Source organism: Myiozetetes cayanensis, unplaced genomic scaffold (assembly GCF_022539395.1).
Source record: "Myiozetetes cayanensis isolate MyiCay16 unplaced genomic scaffold, myiCay2020 scf20-37, whole genome shotgun sequence".
Lineage (NCBI taxonomy): Eukaryota > Metazoa > Chordata > Aves > Passeriformes > Tyrannidae > Myiozetetes > Myiozetetes cayanensis.
The window spans coordinates 12,591,280-12,613,978 of record NW_026087412.1 but is presented as its reverse complement, the minus strand read 5'-3'; the positions used below and the strand labels follow the sequence as shown (position 1 = coordinate 12,613,978).

Here is a 22,699-nt window from a genome sequence, read left to right as displayed (position 1 = left end):
GACTTGTTGAATTTTGAATCATGATGATTTCAATTCCACTCTGAAAAATGCCTGTTTCTGTTTGTTACCATGGTAGCCTGAAGCCCACCAAACCTCCCCACCCCAGCAGAGGAGGGCAGGGACCCTTCTCTCCAAGGAACTGATCATGATGAGATCTGCTCTGGGACCTTTGTCCACGTTTTGGACAAGTATCTGACCTGGTGCTCTTCTCAGCTCCTGTTTCTCTGTGGCTTCATTTAAGGGAGTTTTAAGTCAAACCATGGTGTCTTCTAGGGAAACAGATGGAGGTGCCCAGAGCATAGCACAGGTCCACACAGCACCAGTGTGAGCTCTGCAGAAAGGTACTCAGGAGGATAATTCTTATTGAGAAGATTGATCCTTTGGGTACTGCTTGTTTTTTCTGCCCAGTCTTGAACTCTTAAACTCTCCTAGTTAAGAAGCAGCTAAAGTAAATTAATGAGGTGAAATTTAGATGGGTTCTGTTGCTCTTCTCTTTGTGATATTATCATAAATGGTGAAATTATCATAAATGGTGAAATTATCATAAATGCTGAAGTAGTTGTTTGTGGACAGTACTTTTTCTCAGTAAAAGTGGAATCTGGAAGCATTACAAAGTTTAGCAGTGGGGTGTGTGTGTTTCAGGGTGGGAATTGAAAGTCTCCTTTTTGACAGGTTTCCTTGAAACCAGATTCCCACTGGCATCCAGCAAAGATTGTCCTAGAAAAGAGGATGGCAGAGTGGTGCAGTCAGGGCTCACACTCAGCTTGGGCACTCAGTAAGTGGCAGAGAAGGAAGGGCAGCTCTCCTGGAGATGTGTTGCTCTCCAGGCAGGGGTAGAGCTGCAGGACCAGACTGAGCATGAATGGGACTTCTCTTGACCCATCCCACATACTCAAAGTAATACATAAACTTGAGGTTCATATTTGTAATGTTACAGCTATTTTGCCCTAATATGCTCTGTCCTGCTTTGCCCTCTTTGCTGGCTGAGTACCTGCAGCAGATGCAGAGCTGTCTCTGAGATGAGGAATATTTTAATTTCTCCTTCTTACATCCTAATTCCTGTTTGCCTACTGTTAGTTACTCTTAAACTTCTTTTAGTCACATTGTGTGCCTTCCCTTTGACTGAGCTCTAAATTAACTTGTCCTGCTCCTGCATGTCTTAATTCTCTCTCATGCACTTAACATCAGAGGAAACAGCTCCTTCTTTCTCTTCCACTCAATGTTCCCGTCACCTCCTGGAGTTAATAGAATTAAATTCTAATACTAACATTCAATTTGCAATTTTGGAGACTTGAAACATCACCTGCTCTGCATGAAGGAATAGTTTTTGTGGTGAGGTTTGAACGTTGTATATTCTCAACAGAATTCCCAGGGTTTGAAATCTGTTGCACTTTTGAGAGGTGTTTTACATCTCCAGGAGTGCTTTCAGTGTCAGTTATGCATCAAGATACAAAAAGTGGGCAACAAAATTTTAAAAGAAAGGCTGACTTGGAACACAGACACAAATACAGTAAATGACAGTTACCCAGCTACAGGATCTGGGACACTGTTGAACAACCACACCAGTCACTCGCAGGAAGTTTCCCAGCGGAGCTGAGGGGTGAGTTGGAAACCAGGGTCTGATATCAGGGGATTCAGGGGCACAGTGTGGGTCAAACAAGAGCCAGTGCAGCTCCAGGGGATGACTCTATTTTCTGTCCTCTCCTCTCTAGCACCAGGTATGTGAGTTGTCTCTTCTCTCAAAATTTCCAGGCAATTATGTTTCAGAAGGAATTGAACATAATGTTCAGATACTCAAATATTTGACATGGCCCTTCCCATTCTGCCTCAGCAGGTACTTATTGTTCTTTTGGCACTGTTCTGATGAACATTTGATGCCTTTGAAACACCCAGGTAAGCAGGAATCCTGGATGTACAATATTGCTGTTGAAGTATCATTTCTGATTCGCTGGTTTGATACACAGAAACAGATAGAATAGACAGAAATGACAGGGTGACACTTTGGCCAGAACTCGTGTCATAACAAAGAGAAAGGCAAAAGCTGATATATTTTCATCATAATATTTGTTATTCCTCTGTAAAATTCACTGTTGAGAAAGCAGTTTATATCAGGAGATACATCTATTGAAATCTCTACTTTTAGATATACAAACCACACAAATCTAACCAGCCAGGTCCCAGCTAAACAGTTGCATCTTCCTTTCCAAGACCTGCAAAGCTTCCCATCCCAGTTCCTGTATGACGGATAAATTGAGCTGATTAAAACCAGGAATGAATAAAAACAGGAATAAATAATTAGCAACATTTACTACAAGGCTACAGCATTTCACTGGCCACTAGAAATGGAACTGAGATGTCTTATATTATTTTGCCACTTCAAGGCTTGATTATTAGTACTGAGTATCTTTCCAAAATTGTATCCTTAATTTCTGATGGAAGCTCTGGGCTGGATTTAGATGTTACTGGGTAAGACATCACTATCTGAGAGATAAGGGTTCTAACATCAGACTGAAAATTCTGAGTTCTTTCCCAATGTGGATGACTTTGCCCATGTGCTTTCCACCATTATGCCTGATTATATTAATATATAATCTCTTTTCCCAGGTAATTTCTATTCCCTATTTCCCAGGTGCTCCAATTTTCAGGACTGAACAAACACTGATACTATAAGATACTATTTCCACCTATTCCAAGTCCTTCTCAAAAAGTCTAGAAAAGTCCTTTGCAACATATACCAACTTTCATTTATTTCAGGGTCAACTAAAAGGAAAACTAGGAAAAACCTATTTGAAGAAAGAGGGAGAAGTGGTTTTGGTGTTGTTTTTATTTTCGCAGTTTTTTTCTAAACAGGAGTTTCACATTTCACGAAGGTGAATTATACAGCACCGAGATCTGTAATTAACTTTATCACTTTATCTACTGTTGATCTATCAGGTCTTTAGGAGTAAACATTACTTAATCTACATTCATGTTATCTCTTTTCCCCCACCCTTTTGTTTAAAAAAAAACCAAAACAAGACCTATTTTGTCAGTGTTAGAAATGTGAAGACAATGTTATTGTGCTCCTCTGTTCTACCCTGTTGCTTTCAATTCCTGTTTAATAAGACACAGGACATCTCTCATAAATTCTGTACCGTCGCTGTAAAGTTGCTTTGATGATGCATTGCGTGTTCAGTTGGGATTGGCGTGGAAGGATAGTGTGGGCTCAGGAGAGATTTTTATTTTTATCTGGTTTTACCACAAGTTTTCTGCTTCTCTTGCTGTTAAAATCTCTCGAGAGCTCTTGATGTGATGGTTTGAACATGGGGTGTTCTGCCCTCTGGCCGTGGGCCTTGTGCAGCTGCTGACCTCTCCCTCCTCCCCCTGGAATTAGATCTCAGTGCCCTCCCCGCAGTTAAAGAACTAATTATTTTTCCAGCATCCCTTTTCCTCCTCTGACTCGCCCTTCTGGGAGGCACGAGTGACTCCCCGAGGAAAACAAAAGCTGCACTTCTGGAGGTGACCACACCTATGATCAGTTATTGTGACCCTTTTCATGTCCTGTTGCAAAAAGGGTGAGACTCGAACCCCGTGAACCCACTTACAGCTGATGGAGGGGATGGTGACTTGGAAGGTGGTTTCAAACCTCTGACATTTTGAGTTGCTTTCACTTCATTTCCCTGCAGGTATTTATAGGCACGCTGTCATCCTGGTGGCTGTCTACCTAGAAAGCAGTAGAGTTACTCTCTTATTGCTTTTCTTTTCATGGAATAATGAGGATCTCAACTCAGTAATGACCCTGGGCATGAAATGTAATCTGGACACCTCAAACCTAATTTTGTTGCAATGCCAGCTTTCACAGATTTTTACTTTTTTTTTTTTTTAATATATATGAAATAATATTCAAATACATATAATACCCTATATCTTATATAGGATCCTATATTGTATAATGTATTTATTACCCCCTAAAAGTTCTCTCACAATTGTATTGTTCATCTCTAACATAGCTCTTGCTGTCTCTTCTTGCCCATCTTGTTATTTCTGTGCTTTTCATCCCTTTTCTTAGCAGTCTTTATACTCCTTCCACACAAGCAAATTCCATCTCTTTTTCTTCCTTTCTTATATGCCAATTCTTTCTTCAAGGTGCTGTCTTTTTTTTTTTTTTTTTTCAGTGTGGTGCAGAATAATCAAACCAGCAAACTTTGTACTTTTTGAAGCTGGGGTGTTTGAACATTTGAAAACCCACAAAAGAAAGGCAGATCAGTAGTTCTGGCATTCTTCAAAATTGCTCTTTCATTTGAAAGGAATAGAGAAGCTCTGGGTGGGCAAACTGAAAGTTGTGGTGTCTGTTTAATGAGGCTGTGAAGGGAGGCGAGGAGTGTACCAGTAATGATTAGATGTGGTGAATGCAGATGTGTCCACTCAAAGGAAAAAAACGTGCTTTAAGCATAGTCTTTTATTTGATAATCAGGCTACAATTCATGTGCATCCGGGGGTTCTCAGGAACCCCAGAGGTGCTCTCGGGATGCGAAGTTCCAGCAGGCACCAACCTTGCCTGGGTGAGCTGCACAAATGTGAAGTTTGGAATTCCAGCTTTAGTCCTACAGCCCCGTTGCTGCCCCCTGTGATTGTGGTTGTGGTCAGGGTGTTGATTGCCGCTTTTCTGCCACTAGGAGCAAGTGATGTCACCAGAGTGCCCGGCATCCCTGGCAGGGTTTTCAGTGGACGGTCGGCTGAAATCCATGCGTGGGGTGCTGGCTACATCGACCATTAAAATGGGCTTTCTTGGCCGCTCGCAAAAGATCTTAAGCGAATGTATTCATCAGTTCCACGCTGCAGGTTTTGCTTGTCTCGCTCCTCCTCCAGACTCTTTAGTGTGCAGAATGTGGTTGTTCTTCGTGAGTGTCAGGAAAGCCATCACACCCCCCCAGTGCTCCGAACGGAACGGGCTGCATTCTTCATCCTAATTGGCCAAGCCTGTGCATTCCCAATGGCAGATAATTGTTTTCCACACCAGGCATTCCCACCTCGCAAAGCCACTTCTGCCCGGCCCTCCCTTCTCTCCAGGAATCGTTCGCAGCGGCCGCGCAGGGGATTTACAACGCCAGGAGCACCTCCCAAGCCAAACCTGATGGCTGTTAATAGCTCTTCCTTTTCCTTCTAAAGTGTTTCTCCCCTCCCCGGCCACGCTTTTGCCCCAGGGCAATTAGTTATCAAAGTGGTCGTTAACTATTGATAATGATCCATTTGTCAGGGGTTATTGTGCAATGAGGCCATACTTCTCTATTAATTAGCTAAACCCGCGTTAGTTGTAGATAGTGCTAAGGGCCCTTTCCTGGAGGATCAAGTGGGTTTGCCAAAGCAGAGTAAATGATGTGAGGAAATGAGAAATATTTATTATAATGATATTTTTGGAAATGTTCAAGCAGGGGCCTTACTGGTCTTTTCTGATATTCTTTCCTGGAGTAACAGGAAAGGAGAAACATGCACACAAAGACATATAATTGTATACACTGAAAACTGTGCCCATATTTGGGACAAGAAGACCTCAGTGTACATGGGAAATCTCAGTTTTTTCTTCTTTTTTTTTTGGCCAGTTTACAGTGTATCACAGAACAGATGCAGGAACTCTTTGAGAGATGTTGATGCTTAAGAATTAAAATTGATACATCTATATAATTTTTTTAATTATAAAATTTTCATTATAAAATCCAGTTAGTTTCTCACCCATTGTTTGGTTCCAAGTACCCAATACAAATTTCTGCCTTCTGAAGAAGTGATTCTGCAGTAACTCAGCATGTGGTACTCTCATCACATCCCACTGAAATATGGTAATGGAAACCGTGTTTAAACCAGGGATTGGAAAAATGCAAAATGAATAAACAAGCAGGAAAATCACTGCACCGTGGTCAGGTGGGGAGGACAGGCATTCAGTGTGCTTACATGAGATTATTTCTGGGCTCCATTCAGTTTTAATACTAATCTGTCATAAAATCTGAAGAGTTTTAGGCTGTTTCCAGCAGCATTTGCCATCAAGTAAAGGTTGAGAGGATATTTTATTATAGATGGAAAATTATTTTAGCATAACATTGCAGTTGAGCTGTTGCCATTTGATGAGTTTATGCAAGAACTCTTGCACGCCACTTCAGAGTGGAATTCATCCTTTCAGCAGCAAAATGCTGAGAGAGATACAGGGTTATTTGTTAGTGTTGTGAGACAGAAGGTGGGAAAAAGAGATCACATTAACATTTTAACAAGATCAACCTTCAAGTGACCCCCACTGGTTTCCTGGGATCTTGCTTAAAATGCTCCTGTGGGGAATCCAAAAAAATGGCAAATCTGATTTTATAATCTCTCAGGTTATAAAAACTGTGCTAAGTGTTTATAATCCCTGGCAGGAGAGGGCGAGTGGGGGTGCAGATGACACCTCCCTACACCACAGTGATTAAGGCAAACCTGAATTTCATCCTCATCTCCAAGCTGTAACTTTAGTTCAATGGATTTTGCCATTTATCCCTGTATTAAATGCTGCTTCGAAAGTTTAAGGTCAGAGAGTGAGAGGAAAATTGGGGATGGTATTGAGCCAGAAGGAGTGCTGCTGGAGAGAAAACCTTAAGGCACGCCAACTTTTAGGTATAAAACATAAATTCTTTATAGCTCCCTGTCTTTGTCAGAATGTTTTCCATTGTAGAGCATTGTGTTTGTGACTTGTTAATGCCTGAGCTATTGATTTCCTGTCAGTGTGAACTGGATTCCCAGTGAGCCTTTTTGTCCTTGTCTCTGGCACTCTTTGGTAAAGTCACTCAAGATTGTTAGTTTGGTTTGGCTTTAAAGGCCATAAAATAGTATTTTACATGTGAGTTCCCCATTGTAAATGTAGCAACTTTCCCTTCTTCTTTTTCCCACTCCATTACTAAGTTTTTTAAGTGGTAATTTTGAGAAAAGAGAATATGTAAATAATAATTATTGTTTCATTGCATTTACAAATGCAGAAGGCATCACACACTTCTACATGCACACATCACTGTGTTTTGGTCTTCTGATGCTCAGCAGTTCCATGGGCCACGTAACCTGGTCACAGAAAATCCACGTGCAGTGCAAGATGTGGCCAAACAGCAGCCTTGGAAACCTTTCTACCCCTTCTGCCTCTGGTGCAGAACAGCTGATGGTAATCACTATAAACATTAATTATGGAGCTGATTGGCAAGGGCCTAGTCAAAACAGAGATGAATTAGAACAGTCATGCACATCTAGATTTTTAAACCAACTGAACAAAACTCTACCTTTGATTAATATGAGAAAAATGTAATAGGAAAAATTCAGTGTCAAGGGCTCTGACTGTTCAATTCTACACACACAGTGAGTGTTAAAATGCAATAGCTGGGAGACATGCAGGCAAAAAAGAAATCAGATAAACAAAAGTCTGCAGTGAATTAATGTTTCAATAAAATGCCTAAGTAACATATGTCCCAACCTGGCTGGAGTCCTAAAGCAGGAGTGAAAGACTTTAATTACATGATTGATGGGTGCTTCAGGAGGGAGCTGGGAATCCACAGTGACTGCAAGGTCATCAGCGCTGCCTGGGAAAGAGGAGAGGGAAGTGCAGGAGGAGTGAGAGGGGAAGTGACCACAGCTGACAGGGGGGTCCATCTGCCCCGAGGAGCAAGTCAGCAGCACAGCAGCTCTGCTCTAACCGGGGTTACTACCTGGGAGGAAAATTTAAGAGCTTCGTGCTTGGCTGTCTCACAAAAAATTATGCAAAATATCCAGCTGCTTCATGCAGTGCTCAGGAACTATAAAACTTGAGGATTTTTTTTTTTTTTTTTGCAACGACAAAAAAATCACTTGTTCTGAAACCACAAACCTTACACTGTCGATTGGTGATTGTTGCTCCCAAGGCAGTTTGTAATAATTAGAAATATGTACGATGTTAATCAATTTTGTTGAAGGATTCTTGGCCAAGTAGGTATCAGTTTTTCTGTGAGAGGGGTCACACACGTGTGTGTGTCTAACTGGGCATTTCTGTTTGGATATTGCTGTCACATGTTCTGAGGTTCTCGTGTGAGAAAACCAGTGTGGCCAAATCCTGGCTGTGCTCTCCTTAAGTGCCCGTGAACTCCAGTTTTGGCTGTGATTCTCTATAATTGAATTCAATGATTATTAACATCATCGTATTTTATTTTTTTTAGCTGGGGTGCTGAAGCTTTTGCTCTCACCTAGGCAGAGGGTGTTTCTCTGTAAGTGTTTTAGTTGATTGCAAGTTTATTTTAAACATTACTTTCTATTTCCAGTAAGATATTGATAGCAAAGTCTTTCTTTTTGTGCTTCTTAATTTTTAATATCTCAACCTTTCTGTGGCCATTATCTATATAAGCCCTTTCTAGATCTTGCTGCCCTGTTCAGTTTTGTTCTCTGACAACCCTGGTGACACCACTTGCTCTGGAAAGACGCAAATACTTCGCTTTTCACAATATTTCTGCTCTGTATCTTGTGGCAGGTCATTGAATATTTGCTGTTAAGGAAAAATGGAAATGTGTGAGGTGAATTTACAGAATCTAGGTTAAATAATGATTACTTGTCCCAGTTTAAATTGTGTCCCAGATATGAACATTGTGCTCCATAGTCAATTCATATAAATTAATGGTGAACCTGTTTCAGAGCTGATTATTAGTTTCCCCTGAGATGATAACCTATTAAATTATTTTGATCTTCTAGTTTCTTGAATTTCTGGCTTTGTTTTCAGTATTCTCTTTAGTTGTTTGTTTGTTTTTTTCAGTAGCTATGGGCAAAAAAAAAGGTAGAAATGCTACTTTGCTTAGGGCAGATGTAGTTTTTCTGAGTAATTTTGAGTTATTTGGAACATTTTTATGTTCATAGCAGTATAATACAGCTCACTTGGGAAATTGGAATGTTGCTTTCTGGGTCACCATTTCAAAAATGCAGAGATGCACAAGTAACATGTTTTCCACAATTATCATCAGTGTTATTGTCAAATAAAGGCTGAGATAAAAATGGGCAGAGGCCCAGGCTGCCTTCTCCCCATTCTGAGAGATTTTCTGACTCAGGGATGGGAAGTGCTGTCAGGGCAGAGTGTACCTGTTCTACAAGATCCATTTGCAGGACTCTCAGCAGTTTGCATAAATAAATAAAAGCACCCCTGCCCTGGAAAACATGACATCAATTTCAGTCATTGTCTGTGTGTCAAGTGTAATGTATTTGGTGAGGACAACCTGAACTAATATTTTTATTTTAATGGGACGGGTTGATAGAAATTTCCCAGAAAGATATTTAAGGTTAAGGTCATAAACACACTCGGTGTCACAGTGGTGTTGAGTGTTTGTAACGTGCTACATCACACTTAGATAAACTTAATGCAATAATAGTTTAAGGAGCTGGGGATGTGACAAAGAGAGAGGTGAAAAGAAGCAGGGGAGTCATGAGGTTATAACATCTTTGTGTTTGTATCCTGAACGAGCAGTGAATTAAACATCTGATAGTTTCCCTGAACCTTAAATACTGCTCAGAGAGCAGGTGACTGTAGAAGATTTGAGCCACTCCCTTTGGGTGCCATTTGGTTCCCCAAACAAGAGGAATGACAACACTCTTGTCACCCACCCAGCCTTGGGTTACAGTCACTGTTCACTCCATCACCACTGTTCAGGTGACAGTGCCCAGAGCACTCTCTAACTACGTGTTCAGTGAGCACCGAGGCTCAAACTTTGTAGTAGAGCTGTAGTTCAGTGTGTCTGATGGACCAGTGACAGTAGTAGAGGAGTTGTATCATAATCAGTGGCCCAATGTCATAATGAAATTAATTGCAGTTACATTTCTGCATTTTGAGCAAGTCAGATAGTCCATTAAAATAAGCTTTGTTTGTAGAATCGGTGCACTAATCAATGCAGTGTCTTGGAAAGAACCAATATGTTTGGAATATACTGTAACTATAATCAAAAAAATAGTTTGAGTGCAGTGAACAAAAAATGCCTTTTCCACTACCTTTATGTTGATCTTGCTGTAGTAAATAGGATTTACATGGTCTTGTAGCTCATTATCTTGTTGTTAGGAAAAATACTTCATGTAAAGATGAAATTTCACCCCAAACATAACTGACATTCAAGCCTGATATAAAGATGAATCACACACACCTCAGAGGGTTTGCTGAGGAGAGGAACATGACTTATAAAATAGAGGTTTTTACTATCTTGGTTGCCACAGAAAGTACTAGTTCAGCTTCATCGTACTGCAGAGAGTCTGGTGTGAGTGAATCTGCTCTGAGAGTCCTTCCCTGTACAGTCATTAAATAAAAGCCAAGATGGTGGAATCAAAGGAAGGCACTGAGGTGACAGTGACCTACTTTGCTAAATCAGAGGAGTGGACACAGAATAACTGTGTTAAAGTCCAACACTACAGGAGATAACCTTGAAAGTGCTGAAAATCTCAACTTTCAGACAGTGCCAGAGCAGAAATATAAAAATCTATGAATCGCTAGTAAAAAATGCTTATACATCATTTAATCCTGATGTATTTAAAAAGTGGAACATCTTCAGCAACCTGCATGTGAAAAACCTGTGTGTGCACTGTGAAGTGGATGTAATAAACACCAGCCACTTCCCCAGATCTGAAGACTGCAAAATGCCTGGAGTAGGGAAATAATGTGGGTCAAAATGTGCTGTACTGAGACGTCTGGGTTTTTGTTATTTGGTTTTTTTTCCATTGGTCTTTGGAAGGGCCTTTTCAGATGTGTTCACTGATAACGGATGCATCCATTACAGCATCATTTTCCCCTCTTACTGATTCTCATTGTCTACATTTCCAGCTAAGACTGTGATTTGGTATGTCTCTATTCCAAAGAATTTTGTGCCTGAACTGAGGTACAGCTTGTGAGTTGTAAACTGATGCAGTTTCATTGATAAGAAGGAAACATGGTCAATCAACACAAAGTAGAGCTTTGGTCTGGTGTCTGTAATCTGCTCCTAAAACTATTACAAATGTGGATTATTTTGTTGTTGAGTTTTCACTTACCTCAATAGCTGTTTTTATGTTGGTTGAAGGTGTGGTGGAGGAAAGGGCACATAACAGAAAAGGGGGAAATACTGCTTTTGGCTTAATAAGCAACTCACTGCTTGTACTTCCTTTTATTTCTTTGTGGTAAATAATGAAATTCTTAACACCAAAAAACCCACCCCAAAACAAAACAAAAAACCACTCAACAAACAGAAACCTCCTTCCCCCCCAGAAAAGTGAAATCAGAACTAATGGCATATTTGAGCTTTCTCTGGTGAAACTACTTTATTGTTTGTGCCTGAAAGATGCACTTTCTGTTATTTTACTGATTGGATTGTCTTCTCCATTTGCAACACTGTGGGCAGGATGGGAATTGAGTGAATGTGGCAGAAAGTTGTCTTAATTTTCGTAGTTCACAAATGAGTGAATACTTCTAATTTTATCATAGTAAGAAAGAAGTGATTGTGCAGTTTGTAATGAATACTTCTGGAGTTTTGTCTGGCACAGCAAAGTTTTTACAGGTGACAGCAGCAATAGCTGTTGGTCTAATGGGTAGTCGTTATGAGTAGGAATTAAGTTGTTCTTTGCAGTAAAATTATCCAAGGGGAAATTGCAGTAGCAAAGCTGTTGCTTGGAGTTGTTTGCCTTTCCACTGATTGAGTTTCATGACACTCTTTCATGATGCTGAACTTGAAATTTCTTGAGTCACTTGTTTTCACCAACAGCCTTCTCTGCAGCTGGGGTGGCATTACATTGTTCTGGGGACATGACCTTCAACTCTTTTGCAAGTTTCTTTATCACATTTCTCAAAAAACTGTTTTTATTTTCTTCTAAGCCATTATATACTTGTATTTTAGCAAAATACTACCTACTACTGTAGCAGTTTCATTTGAGTGACATTTTCAGCACTCTGCACTCCATGTACAGCCTGTGACATGCTGCACATCATCAGCATTGCTTACATTTCAGTTACATCATTTCTAATACTCTCTCTTCCTCCTTGAATCTGTCCTCCCTTTATTGATGTTTCATCATATTGTATATTTCAATTTAAAACTCTTTTCAACAAAATGATATTTGATCACAAAGCTTTACAATGCTGTTTGCAGCATGTTCAGTGTAGAAGTTCATTAGAATCAGATTCTTCACTTTTGTTTTAACTTTTAGGCAGAAATAACAATCAAAAATCCAGATGGGAAGTTGGGAATAAACTCATAATAGATCTGATTCTTAATAAATACATGTGAAGTACATCTGAGGTTGATCACAGCCAGCCCATGGGCATCTTCAGTAGAGAACACTCAGATCCATCAGTTCTTATGCCATTTCTGTGTGGAAGTGCATGTTCAGGCCATTTTGAAAACTGGACTCCTCAGAAGGTAAATGCTGATACAGTTTCCTTTGAAACGCTTTTCCAGGGTTGTGTCCAGCACAGGGAACATCCCAGCAGTTATTTCAGATGTTCTTAAGCCAGAAGTGCTACCTGATGTTTTTGGACTGTAGCAGGGCAGGAAGGGGGGCTGGGTTCATTATGCCAGGATGGCACTCTTTACATTAGTAACACATATGTGTGTTTGTTTATTTAACATTTTGATATTCCCTCCCAAACCCAAGCTCATAAGGAGAGCTGTTTTTCTTAAGGGGAAACAAGGTGTGGTCTGTCTTGGGCTGCAGACCAATCGATATCCATAAGAGGCTTCCAGTGCTCCCGACCTCGTGGTGTGTTTAAAATAGTACTCAGAGCACAGGAATAGCAAATGAATTGTGTGGTGAAACTCAGGAGGAGAGGATGTGAAAAGAAACTTAGCATGGACACTGGATTAGAAGCTTGGTTTTCCTCATGGGAAGCTTAATTTTCCTGACTGAGGTGTTTATGTTTGATGGGATGAGGGACAGTTGCTTTGAGCTGTGTAGTGATTCAGTAGTAGTTTAGACCAATGGAACAACATGCAATAACTGAATATTGAACTGTTAGGTCATAGACCTAATAGTTGGGTCATGGATTTGCTTCTATCCACACAGCATTTATTTAAAATGACTGCAACCACTACTTAGGATGAGTGGTTTATTCAGCTACCAGAAGGGGAGCTGTTTTTACTGCAGTAGTGTCAAATACTCTACTAAAACGGGGTTGTAGGTGTACAGCAAAAAACAAGGGTCGAAAGCTGCAACCCAGGGAGTCCTGGCTGGGCTGGTGAGCACTGGAGCAGCATGGAGAGGATGAGGAACCCCTTGGAGAAGTTGACAAAACAAAATGTGGAGCAGCCTACTGCCACTTTGTAGTGAACCCTCCTGTGGGCAGGAGGGGGACGAAAGCCCTCAGGGTGTTCCCTCCCACCTCAGTCACTCTGCGGGTCAAACATTAATTCCCTGGGCCAGCTGCAGAATTGAAGGTGCTGTAGAATTCCGGTATGGCTGATGGCACAGACAACAAATGCTGTCCGTCTACTTAATCCAGTCTTCAAGGGCTGTTCTTTTTCTTGTTGTTTTTTTTTTTTTTTTTTTTAGGTAACTTGTTTACCAGGTTTTCTGTTCCTTCTCAGCAGTTCCAATGTATTTAAGGAAAATCAAATCTCTTCAGTCAATTTTAATTCCATATAGTATTTAGAATAAGTACTGTAAGATTCAATTATCTTCGATAACAATATTTGTTTTGTTAGATCTTCAAGTAATTTTGCTCTTTTTTCTCTTTTCCTTCTTATTTATTTTTTTTTTTTTGGCAAAAGTTTGCTTTAGGAAACGTGTTTCATTGTATTATTTAGACAATGACCTTCAGAACTGATAACATTTTGTTGTAGTGCGCATTTTTTGTGCACTGTTTAAATAATGAATAGTAAATCAACACAGTTAAATGGGATATGACTGCACAGATTTCTGTATAAATTGGGAAACTTCACCACCTGCTCTACAAGGACAACCCTTACCAGTTGTGGCTATTTTTGAGTGTCAGAAAACCTTTCCAGAAATATTCCAAATCTCTCACTTCCCAGATCATTAAGCCAAATGAGGAGATAGTCCTTGTACTGCAGAGTGGTGAGGAGCAGAAGATTGTTTTTTGTGTTAACTGTTTTTCTAAGCCACTGCTTTGAAAAGGTTTAAGGGAATACAATACATGAGAAATTCTGGGCAGAACAATCTGTGTTTCAAAATACATAGAAAAGAGTAAAAAAAGGGACTGTTTCTGTTTCTCTTTCTTTTTTGTGTTTATAACACAGTTAATATTAAATAACACTTTAGGTATTTATTAAGTTTACAAAACAGTTTAATTTTTTTCCTTAAAAAGAATCAGAATATTTTTTTTTAATTTACATTTGGCTAAAATTATCTGTCATATGCAGATGATTATGCAATATCTGCCAACATGCTACCCTACGACAGTTTTAGCAGATGGTTGAATGTGTTTCATGTGGCATTTGTTTAAATGCAACTATATCTAATTTCTCCTGTAATTATTAACATCATCTTGCTTCTGTGGACTCGATCTGCATTGAATTAACTATTGTTAGACTATTTCTGCCAGATTTTGTCTTTCAACCTTTATATTTTGCAGGGCAAATATTTTGCTTTAATGTCTAAGAGTTATATATTATCACATGGAAGATTCAATTCAAGTCACTTAAAGATGCAATTTGCTTGAATAAACCCCCAAAGTGGGGATAGAGGCAGGTTTACCTTCACATCAGTGATGGAAGATGCCAATCAAACAAGGTCTTCTGGGGGGCTTTTTTAATATGATTATTACAACACATTACTTGTTAATTAAGCTTCACCAGATGTCTGTACATGTAGAGTACATGTAAAAATGTGCACATGTATATCTGTGTGTATATGTGCATCCAGACACAGGTATATGTGAGTAGCTAAATGTTTTGGTAATTTCTTTGCTGGACGTGCAAACCCTCCTGAGTTCCTGCACACCATTTTTCTCAGGGGAATTACTCTCACACATTTTTACATCAGGCTCTATTTTAACTAACATAACATAGTCACAAACCTCCAAACGATGTGTTAAACTTCTGTTTATCAGGGAAGATCTTCCCTGCTTGTTTCAGCATCCCAGTTTCTGTTTCACTTTCTCCTCAAAAATGTCATCATTCTCCTAAAAGTGTCATCACTCACTCTTGAGTGAACCTCTTCTGCTCTGCTGCCTGAACCAGCTGCTTTCTCCTCCTTCCCTGCTCCGGAGCCCGAGCAGTGATCCACCTTCTCAGCCTCCCCAGCTGCCTTGTTCTAGTTTTTTGCCAATTGCTTTATGCAAAATCCCGTTTTTTTGTGTTTTGGCATGGGGGTCCACATGCCCACTGGAGTATTGTGTTATCCTCCCTAGTCCCTTGCTCTTTATATTTTTGTTCACTATAATTTCCCTGCTGTGCTTCCTTAAAATATTCTGGGGTTCAAGCTGGTTTTTCTCTTCTGTAGAAATACTGTTAAAACATTAGATGATCACTGCATTAAAACCTTGTTTGTAACATTTATGACCATGCCATGTGGATAAATCTCAGTAACATGGAGAGTAAAGTCAGCCATGGGGTGCCTCATGTGCACTTTGGGCTTTCAAGGTTTATCTTTGAGCATTTTGCTGTGATTTTGCCTTGGCTACAATAGTTGGCAGTTTCTTATTTTTTATTGGGCATAAAAAGTAATAATATGGCACTGCCATTAGCTACAGAATAAAGCACTGTTAGCACTCAACTTTTTATTTAAAATCCAAATACTGTATTGATTTTGCAATAGGAAGACATGCAGGTCAGAAATGCAGTAAATAATGAGGGATCAACACAGCATTGGTTCAGGATGTGAAAGAGAATTGCAGATTTCCAGTCAGAAATAATAGAAGGAAGGAAATCAATGACAGTAAAAAGAGAAAGCAAGAGTAAGTAAAATAATATTGAAAGGAAATTCAGTTACTGAGAGGATTTTTACTGCATTCACTGTTTGATGCCGGGCATCATCCTCATCATCCAATGTATTCCAGTACCAGGTGTTTTTTTGAGAACAAGAACTGGAAGGCTTGGCTTGTATTTTTAGGATGCTTCCCACAAAAGTAATTCATCACTGTGTCTGCTTGCACCTCTTGTTAATGCTCATAGAAGACAGCAGCTACAGGCCAACAGCCGTGCTCTGCACAAAATGAACTAACCCTTTAAGCACTAATGCTAAACTCATCATCTGGACATGAGCCTCATGGAGCAGCAAAGGGAGAAAAGTGCTTAAATTGTCAGAGAGACATGAAGTGCAGCACTGGGTCAGTCAGGATGAGATTAGACCTCACTTGCAGCAAACCGTGCCTCAGAATCTACTGTTTAGAAGCCCCAAAGTTATATTAAAACATAATCTAAGTGACAGAAAAAGTAACGTTGTCAGCATGGCCCTCCTGGTCAGCAGGAGCTGTGAAAGATATTTTAGCTCTAGAATTTATTCTTGGGTAATTGTGACTGGGACACAGAGAAAACAAAAAGCTGTGGGAGCATCTCTGATTCAGAAATCAGGACAATATTGTGATCCATGTTTCATCCCAGTGCCAGGTTGTGCTGGTGGTGGTGCAGTACATAACTGTGCAGAGTGTTGCATGTTTATTTAAACTCCTTTATTTAACAGGGTTATTTAACAGGGTTTGGGTTCCCCCCAAATTCTCTGTATCCTGGGGATTGTTTTTCTTGACCATAACAGTCTACACTTAGAAAATGGGTTGTGAGCAAATACTTATAATACTATAATGTAACAGGGTCAATACATTAGGAATTTGCATCCACCTGAGGCTGAGCTGGGATGTTGTGTGGGAGCAGCAATCTGAGGAATGGGTGCACACTGCATCTCGTGGCAAGTGGTGGGTGTCAGTTTGGGAATGTTGCTCCCCAGTGGATCCCAGTTGCTCTTATTTTCTCAACAAAGCTGCATATTAGATTTCTACTTATAGCTTGCAGGTGTTTAAAGGGACTGTTTGTACTGTGCTACAGATGCTGGTCATAAATCAAAGGACTGATGTAAAGTGGTGGTAATGATGGAATCTTCCATCAATTAATTTTTTTTTTTTTAAAGACTTTAGGCCTGATTTGTGATAAGAACTTTTAACCCTTCCCTCTCCAGCAGGTGGAGTTGGTAGGGTGGTAAACTGGTAGGATGCAGTGGTTGGAATGGGGGAAAGGAAAGGTAAGCTGGGCTCTTCAGGATGACACAAATAAGCATTAAGGATGTTTTTATTAAATAGCCTCGCTGATTGTGATACAGGCCTTGCAGGTCCCTTTGATTACAGCAGCCCCTGAACAGGGATGTTGTGGCACTGCTGAGCAGGAGAGGGTCAGCACTGCCCGTTTGAGCCACGTTCCTGGCCTACAGAAATGCCTTGAACTCTCGCAGGGACTTTCATGCCTGCAAAGCCCAAAGGTCAGAAATGGGTAAGGCATGAGCAGAGCCCGAAGGAAAGGCTGACTGGAATGCTTGAGTGGATTGCCTGTTCATTAATGTCAGAGAGCCATTACTGAGATCATGGATTGCAAGAGAAAATAATGAGCTGTTTTTCAATGATGGGCTCAAATATTTCTCTTTCCTAACCATTGCTTTATTTTCACCTTTCCTGTACACAGCCTTTCCCTCTTCTCTAACCCATCTGATCTTTTCTTTGGAAGAACTGTAATAAATGTAGGTGGTAGTCCTTTCTGATAACATAAAATCATGTGTGTAACTTGAAGCTCTGCACTGATTTTAAGGAATTGATACCATTTGTTGTGGGTGCTCTTTTTAGCCTGTCATGAATCAGTCAAAACTGGTTTGAGCCAGTTTTACCTCTGGGCACTTCTCAATTTGTTCACTCTTGCTTTTTGTGGTATCAGTGACAATTTTTACCTTTTTTTATCTACTTATTTTTTTATTTAAGCTTAAAACATTCATGGTAACATTGCAGACTCACTGAGTCTTCAGCAAACCTGAGCTCTATTTCAATTTATTCAAGAACTCATACAAGTTTCGTGCTGCTCAATGTTTTTGTAATTCTGTGTGTCTGCAGCTCTCCAATTTCTGTGCAGTCAGAAGCACTGAGGGAGCTCTGCTTCAAGTAAATACTTAGCAGGGAGCCAGCAGTTCTCCAATGAGTGGATCTGCATAGTATTGTTCTCCCTCCAGATGAGAGAGAGAACACTGTGGTGCATTCTGCCTTTCTACCTTGCCCTTCCTGGGCAGGGCACAGAGCTGAGGCTTGTTAATTGAACTCTCTCCCTGCTCTGCCCGGGATGGGGCTGGTACTGCTCCTTGTAATGGTTGTTGATTTGACAACTTGTCCTGCTGGGTGCTCTGACTGTGCTCCAAAGCTTATTAGTGACTGAAGAAAACCTTTCTCAGTCCATGGAAGGCTTTTTTTTTTTTCCTTCCAATTTTTTTCCCCTTTCTTTTCTTCCCTTTTCAGCTTTTTCTTCCCCTTCTCCTTTTTGCTTTGCAGCTTCAGTTGTGTTAGAACGTGGTGCTGTGGATCCCTTTTATACTCCTGTTTCAACCTTCATTGAAGATCCTGTGAGCCAAACCCAGGTTCTGTACTCACACAAAAAACCATCTCATGTTGTTGTGAACAGCTCAGACATGTTTTCCTTCTGGGAGGAAGGGGAGAAGTGGAAAAGGAAGGAGGGGCAGGGTGGTACTGTTAGAAGTAAGAGACTCTTACCTAATTTTCTCCAGCTTAAAACTGATCTTTCTGTCTGCACTGCCACTGCCACCCGGCTTCTGGGCCTCTCTGAGCTGTTGCACTTGTTTTCTTTCTCCCAAGCCTTTGCTGTCTACGTGCACAGTTTTCCCTCCCCTCTGAGGAAACAGAGTTAAATGGTTACTCCCCAAAGAAACAGGAACTGCACTGGTATTTGTTTTTTTCCCCTTGCATTTTGCTTCTATTGCAGCTTTGGTACGATTGCTTCATCCTTAAGTGGGGTTTGATGTCGGATGAGGGACAGTCATTTTTTTCTGAAAAATGAAGGCTCCCCTTAGTCATCAAAAAGTGCTGGGCTCATTACTCTGTGGAAGGGAAGACCAACAAGAGCTGGGATGAGAAAGAGCTGTTCAGTGACAGAGACAAAACATAACTTCCAGTGTATTTGTCTTGGAGTAAAAGTAATGTATGCCCTCTATTGAACAAGTAACCTATCGATTACAGGGGAGCCAATGCACTCTCACATCTCCACCATGGCTTTTGCCTTTAATGGATATAAATGTCTGTGGCTTTTTTTTCATGTTGGTTTTGAGAAATATTAAGGGTTACAGCCAGTGTAACAAAGAACTGCTTAACAGCTCTGGTATTGTCTGACTTTAAGAGCCACTTTGTCAACTGTACAGTTGTCTAAGGATGCTGATTAATTTGCATTTATGTTATGTAATTTTAAGATAAAATGATTCTTGTTTTATCTATTTTAAAAAAATAATTCTTCAGTGACTTCCTTCTACTGTCTGAAGAGGGATTACATAAAGAAATGTGCTACTGGATGCATTTATCAACTAGAAAAAGGCTCCTCTTTTATCTGAGTGCCTTTTTAAAGTGTTTCTGTTTCCTTTCCCCACTGTGTTTTATATAAATTCATGAACATCAGGAATATCATTTCTGACGTACCGCAAGGGAGAGGTCTTGAGGGATGAGCACTGTTACCCTTGCACATTAGGGAAAGGCTGGGGATGCTGAGTCTTTAACAAGGCAGCTGTTCCCAAAATGTTCAATCATTTTTGCTAAATAAGTTAACAAAAAGAAATCGCTCACAACAGAGCAGGTATCTCACCCAGTCTCTGCATTGTTCAGTTTGATTTCTCTTTTCTCTTGTATCTCTATTGACCTGCTAAGTTTTCCAGTTTCTACAGGGTGATAAATAGTTATTAGTACACATTATTTACTACATATTCATGTATGTACACCTGTAAGTACATAGATAAGAGAAGGAATCATATCATACATAAATAGCCATAAAAGAAGAGCTGTCACTGTACATTTCAGGTCCTTCTATTTATCAAGATAAGGGAAAAAGGCTTAAATGTCTTCTGCAGGTGATTACCTGTTGTTAAAAATAAAAAGTATTTAATTACTAAGGCTTTTATATTAATGTTTTAATGGGCAATCTTTACTCTCAATACAATTTGACACTCAGGACGGAACTGTGTCACAGGTTTGCATTGCCTCTGCTGGTAGACTTAGTTGATTCAGAACATTCAGCTAATCTGTTTTGGATAAAACCCTCTGGTTGCCTCCCAAATGGTGCTTTATTCTGGTCCTGTCTTTTTTGTTGTTGTGGTTTTGTTCCCTGAAGTTTCAGCAGCCTCCATGTCCTCTTTAACCTCTTTCCTGCCTACTTGTGTTCCCCAGGAAAACCTCTCTGCCAGATCTTGGCATCCTGGTGTCTCTGTTGAGGGTCACAGGGCAGTTTTGTTGTCCAGCTCCTGGGCAGTGATCAAAGCTTTCTTATCAGGGACTTTCATTTCATTCACGGGTGTCTTCCTTGCTCTTGGGATTCTTTTATCTTTGTTTCCATTACCAGCAGCTCCAAATGTTAGATCTGCTCTATGAATATGCATGAAATTTGTGTTTTGCTCTTCTGTTTTGGAAGGGCTCTTCTCCATCCGTGTCTAAAGTCCTCTAGAAGTTTAGAAGTTGCTGGGACTTTATAGTTCTTCATTCCACTGGTTTATCCTCACAGAGGATCCTGCATCCCTCTTCAGTACAGGGATGTTTGTGGCTGCCTGAAGGGTTCTTCTTTACCTTCTGCCATTCTGGAAACTTCTAGTCAGGGGTTTCCTCCACTCCTTAGTGCCTCCAGAGAACCACAGAGTAAGGGCATCCTTCAAGTTGGGTGTTTCTGTGTTTTCTCATTATCTCAGCTTTGGTTGTAAAGTTATGCTTTTTGATCTTGTTTAGTTATCTGGCTATTTTGAAATCATTTTGACGTCATTCTCACCACCACAGAATAACAAGTCCAGTTTTATTATAGCTCAATTAGATTATTTTTGGCTGTGTTTTGAGTTCTACTGAAATGGAGGTTTAATTTGGTCTACACAATGCCAAAATTTATGTTCTTTTTCAGCAACTTGTTTTTGTTTGCAAAATGAGAAGCTGGAACTTTGAGCAATTTGATTTCATAATATTGAGAGCTAATCAGTTCTGTTGTGTATTGAGTGTTCATGGGAAGAAGAGTTTCATTATTTGGTATTATGTCTGTAACTGTAAAGCCAGAGATCAGATATTCAGAAGAAATGGTTTATAAAACCAGGTTAATTTATTAACTCACAGCTACTACACAGGGATTTGATTTGAGATGGGTTAAATCACAGAATCATGGAATCACAGATTGGTTTGGTTGGAAGGGACCTTAAAGCTCATCTTGTTCCACCTCCCTGCCATGGGCAGGGACACCTTCCACTAGCCCAGGTTGCTCCAAACCCTGTCCAACCTGGCCTTGGACACTTCCAGGGCTGGGGCAGCCACAGCTTCTCTGGGCAACCTGTGCCAGGGCCTGCCCACCCTCACCACAGGGAAGAATTCCTCCCCAATATCCCATCTAACCCTGACCTCTGGCAGTGGGAATCCATTGCCCCCTGGTCCCGTCACTCCAGGCCCTTGTCCAAAGTCCCTCTCCAGCTCTCTAGAGCCCCTTTAGGCCCTGGGATGCTGCTGTAAGTTCTCCCCATAACTTTCCAATAATTGGGAGGTCCTGGTTAGTGAGATTTCTGACAGAACCTCTGTGTGTGACACCCTGGAGGACACAAAAAACAGATTGGGGGTTGGTATGTGTATGAGCAGAAGGGTAAGGGCAAGTGAAGGCCAGTGCCCTTGAGCATGATTTAGGATGAATGTGCCCTGTATTCAGTAACACACTGTATATATGCCTATCTATACAAATTCTTATACTTTTCCCATTAATGACTGTCCATTGTCATTGCAGGACGCCTAGAGCTTTCTCACATAGTGCATTGGGTGTTGGTGAGTGACACTGCTTTCCTTCAGTATATTGCTGCAATCCTTGCTTGCTCAGTGGAACCCACAAGATGTGGGTCTCAGTCTGGTGAAGAAACATGCCTGAGGAGCAGCATTTGTCTCCTTGATGTTTAGAAAAGACAGCTGTGGTAGTTGGCTCTAGGTACAGTTCTCACTTTTATCCTGCACTTAAACTTCTGATTAAGGTCATGCAGGACACCTTGTCATCTCTGCACCGCTTAGCTCGACTTTTATCTGATGCTGAAGAACTTGCTAAGTTGTCTTTGAAGAATAATGTTCTGAGGAAAATGGATCTAAATGGATATATTGGGTAAAATAAATTCACCTGCAGTCCTGTGAAAAAGCACTGTAAATCTTGCCGTGACCCCGTTCACTGAGGAGGTTTGTTGATAGCGTTATATTAAATCAGGAACAGCAGAAGAAGCTGTAGAGATACTCAATAGGAACTCAAGAGGGAGAATTGCATGGCTTGTGGGATTACAGAATATGGAATTTTGTACTTCCAGGTCATTACTTTGAATTCAAATACACTCCTGGCAGTAATAAAAATCTGTTACCAGATGACAGCTCTCCAGTTTCACGTATGAAATGAGTTGAGGTTTTCTATCCACCTGGTAATGGGCAGATGCCCACTATGCAAAAAGTGGCACAACTGGCACCATCAGCTACTTTTATTGACAGTCTCAGTGGGGTGGTCAGCAGTTAAATACATCACAGCAGAGTCACCTCTTTGACCTTAGATTAGATTCTCCTTCAGTGTTC

The 22,699-nt window shown here is 40.5% G+C and overlaps 1 protein-coding gene across 19 annotated transcripts in view; it reads left to right on the top strand.

Moving 5' to 3' along the window:
• RBFOX1 (RNA binding fox-1 homolog 1) overlaps positions 1–22,699 on the top strand; it is a 1,102,859-nt gene that overhangs the window by 539,962 nt on the left and 540,198 nt on the right. For 2 of the 19 annotated variants that reach the window (XM_050317478.1, XM_050317479.1), the window contains exon 2: positions 21,885–21,922. The exons of the other annotated variants lie outside the window; for them this stretch is intronic. In XM_050317478.1, coding sequence (XP_050173435.1) covers positions 21,885–21,922 — 38 coding nt within the window. The remainder of the gene's footprint in view (positions 1–21,884; positions 21,923–22,699) is intronic. 19 annotated transcript variants of the gene reach the window in all.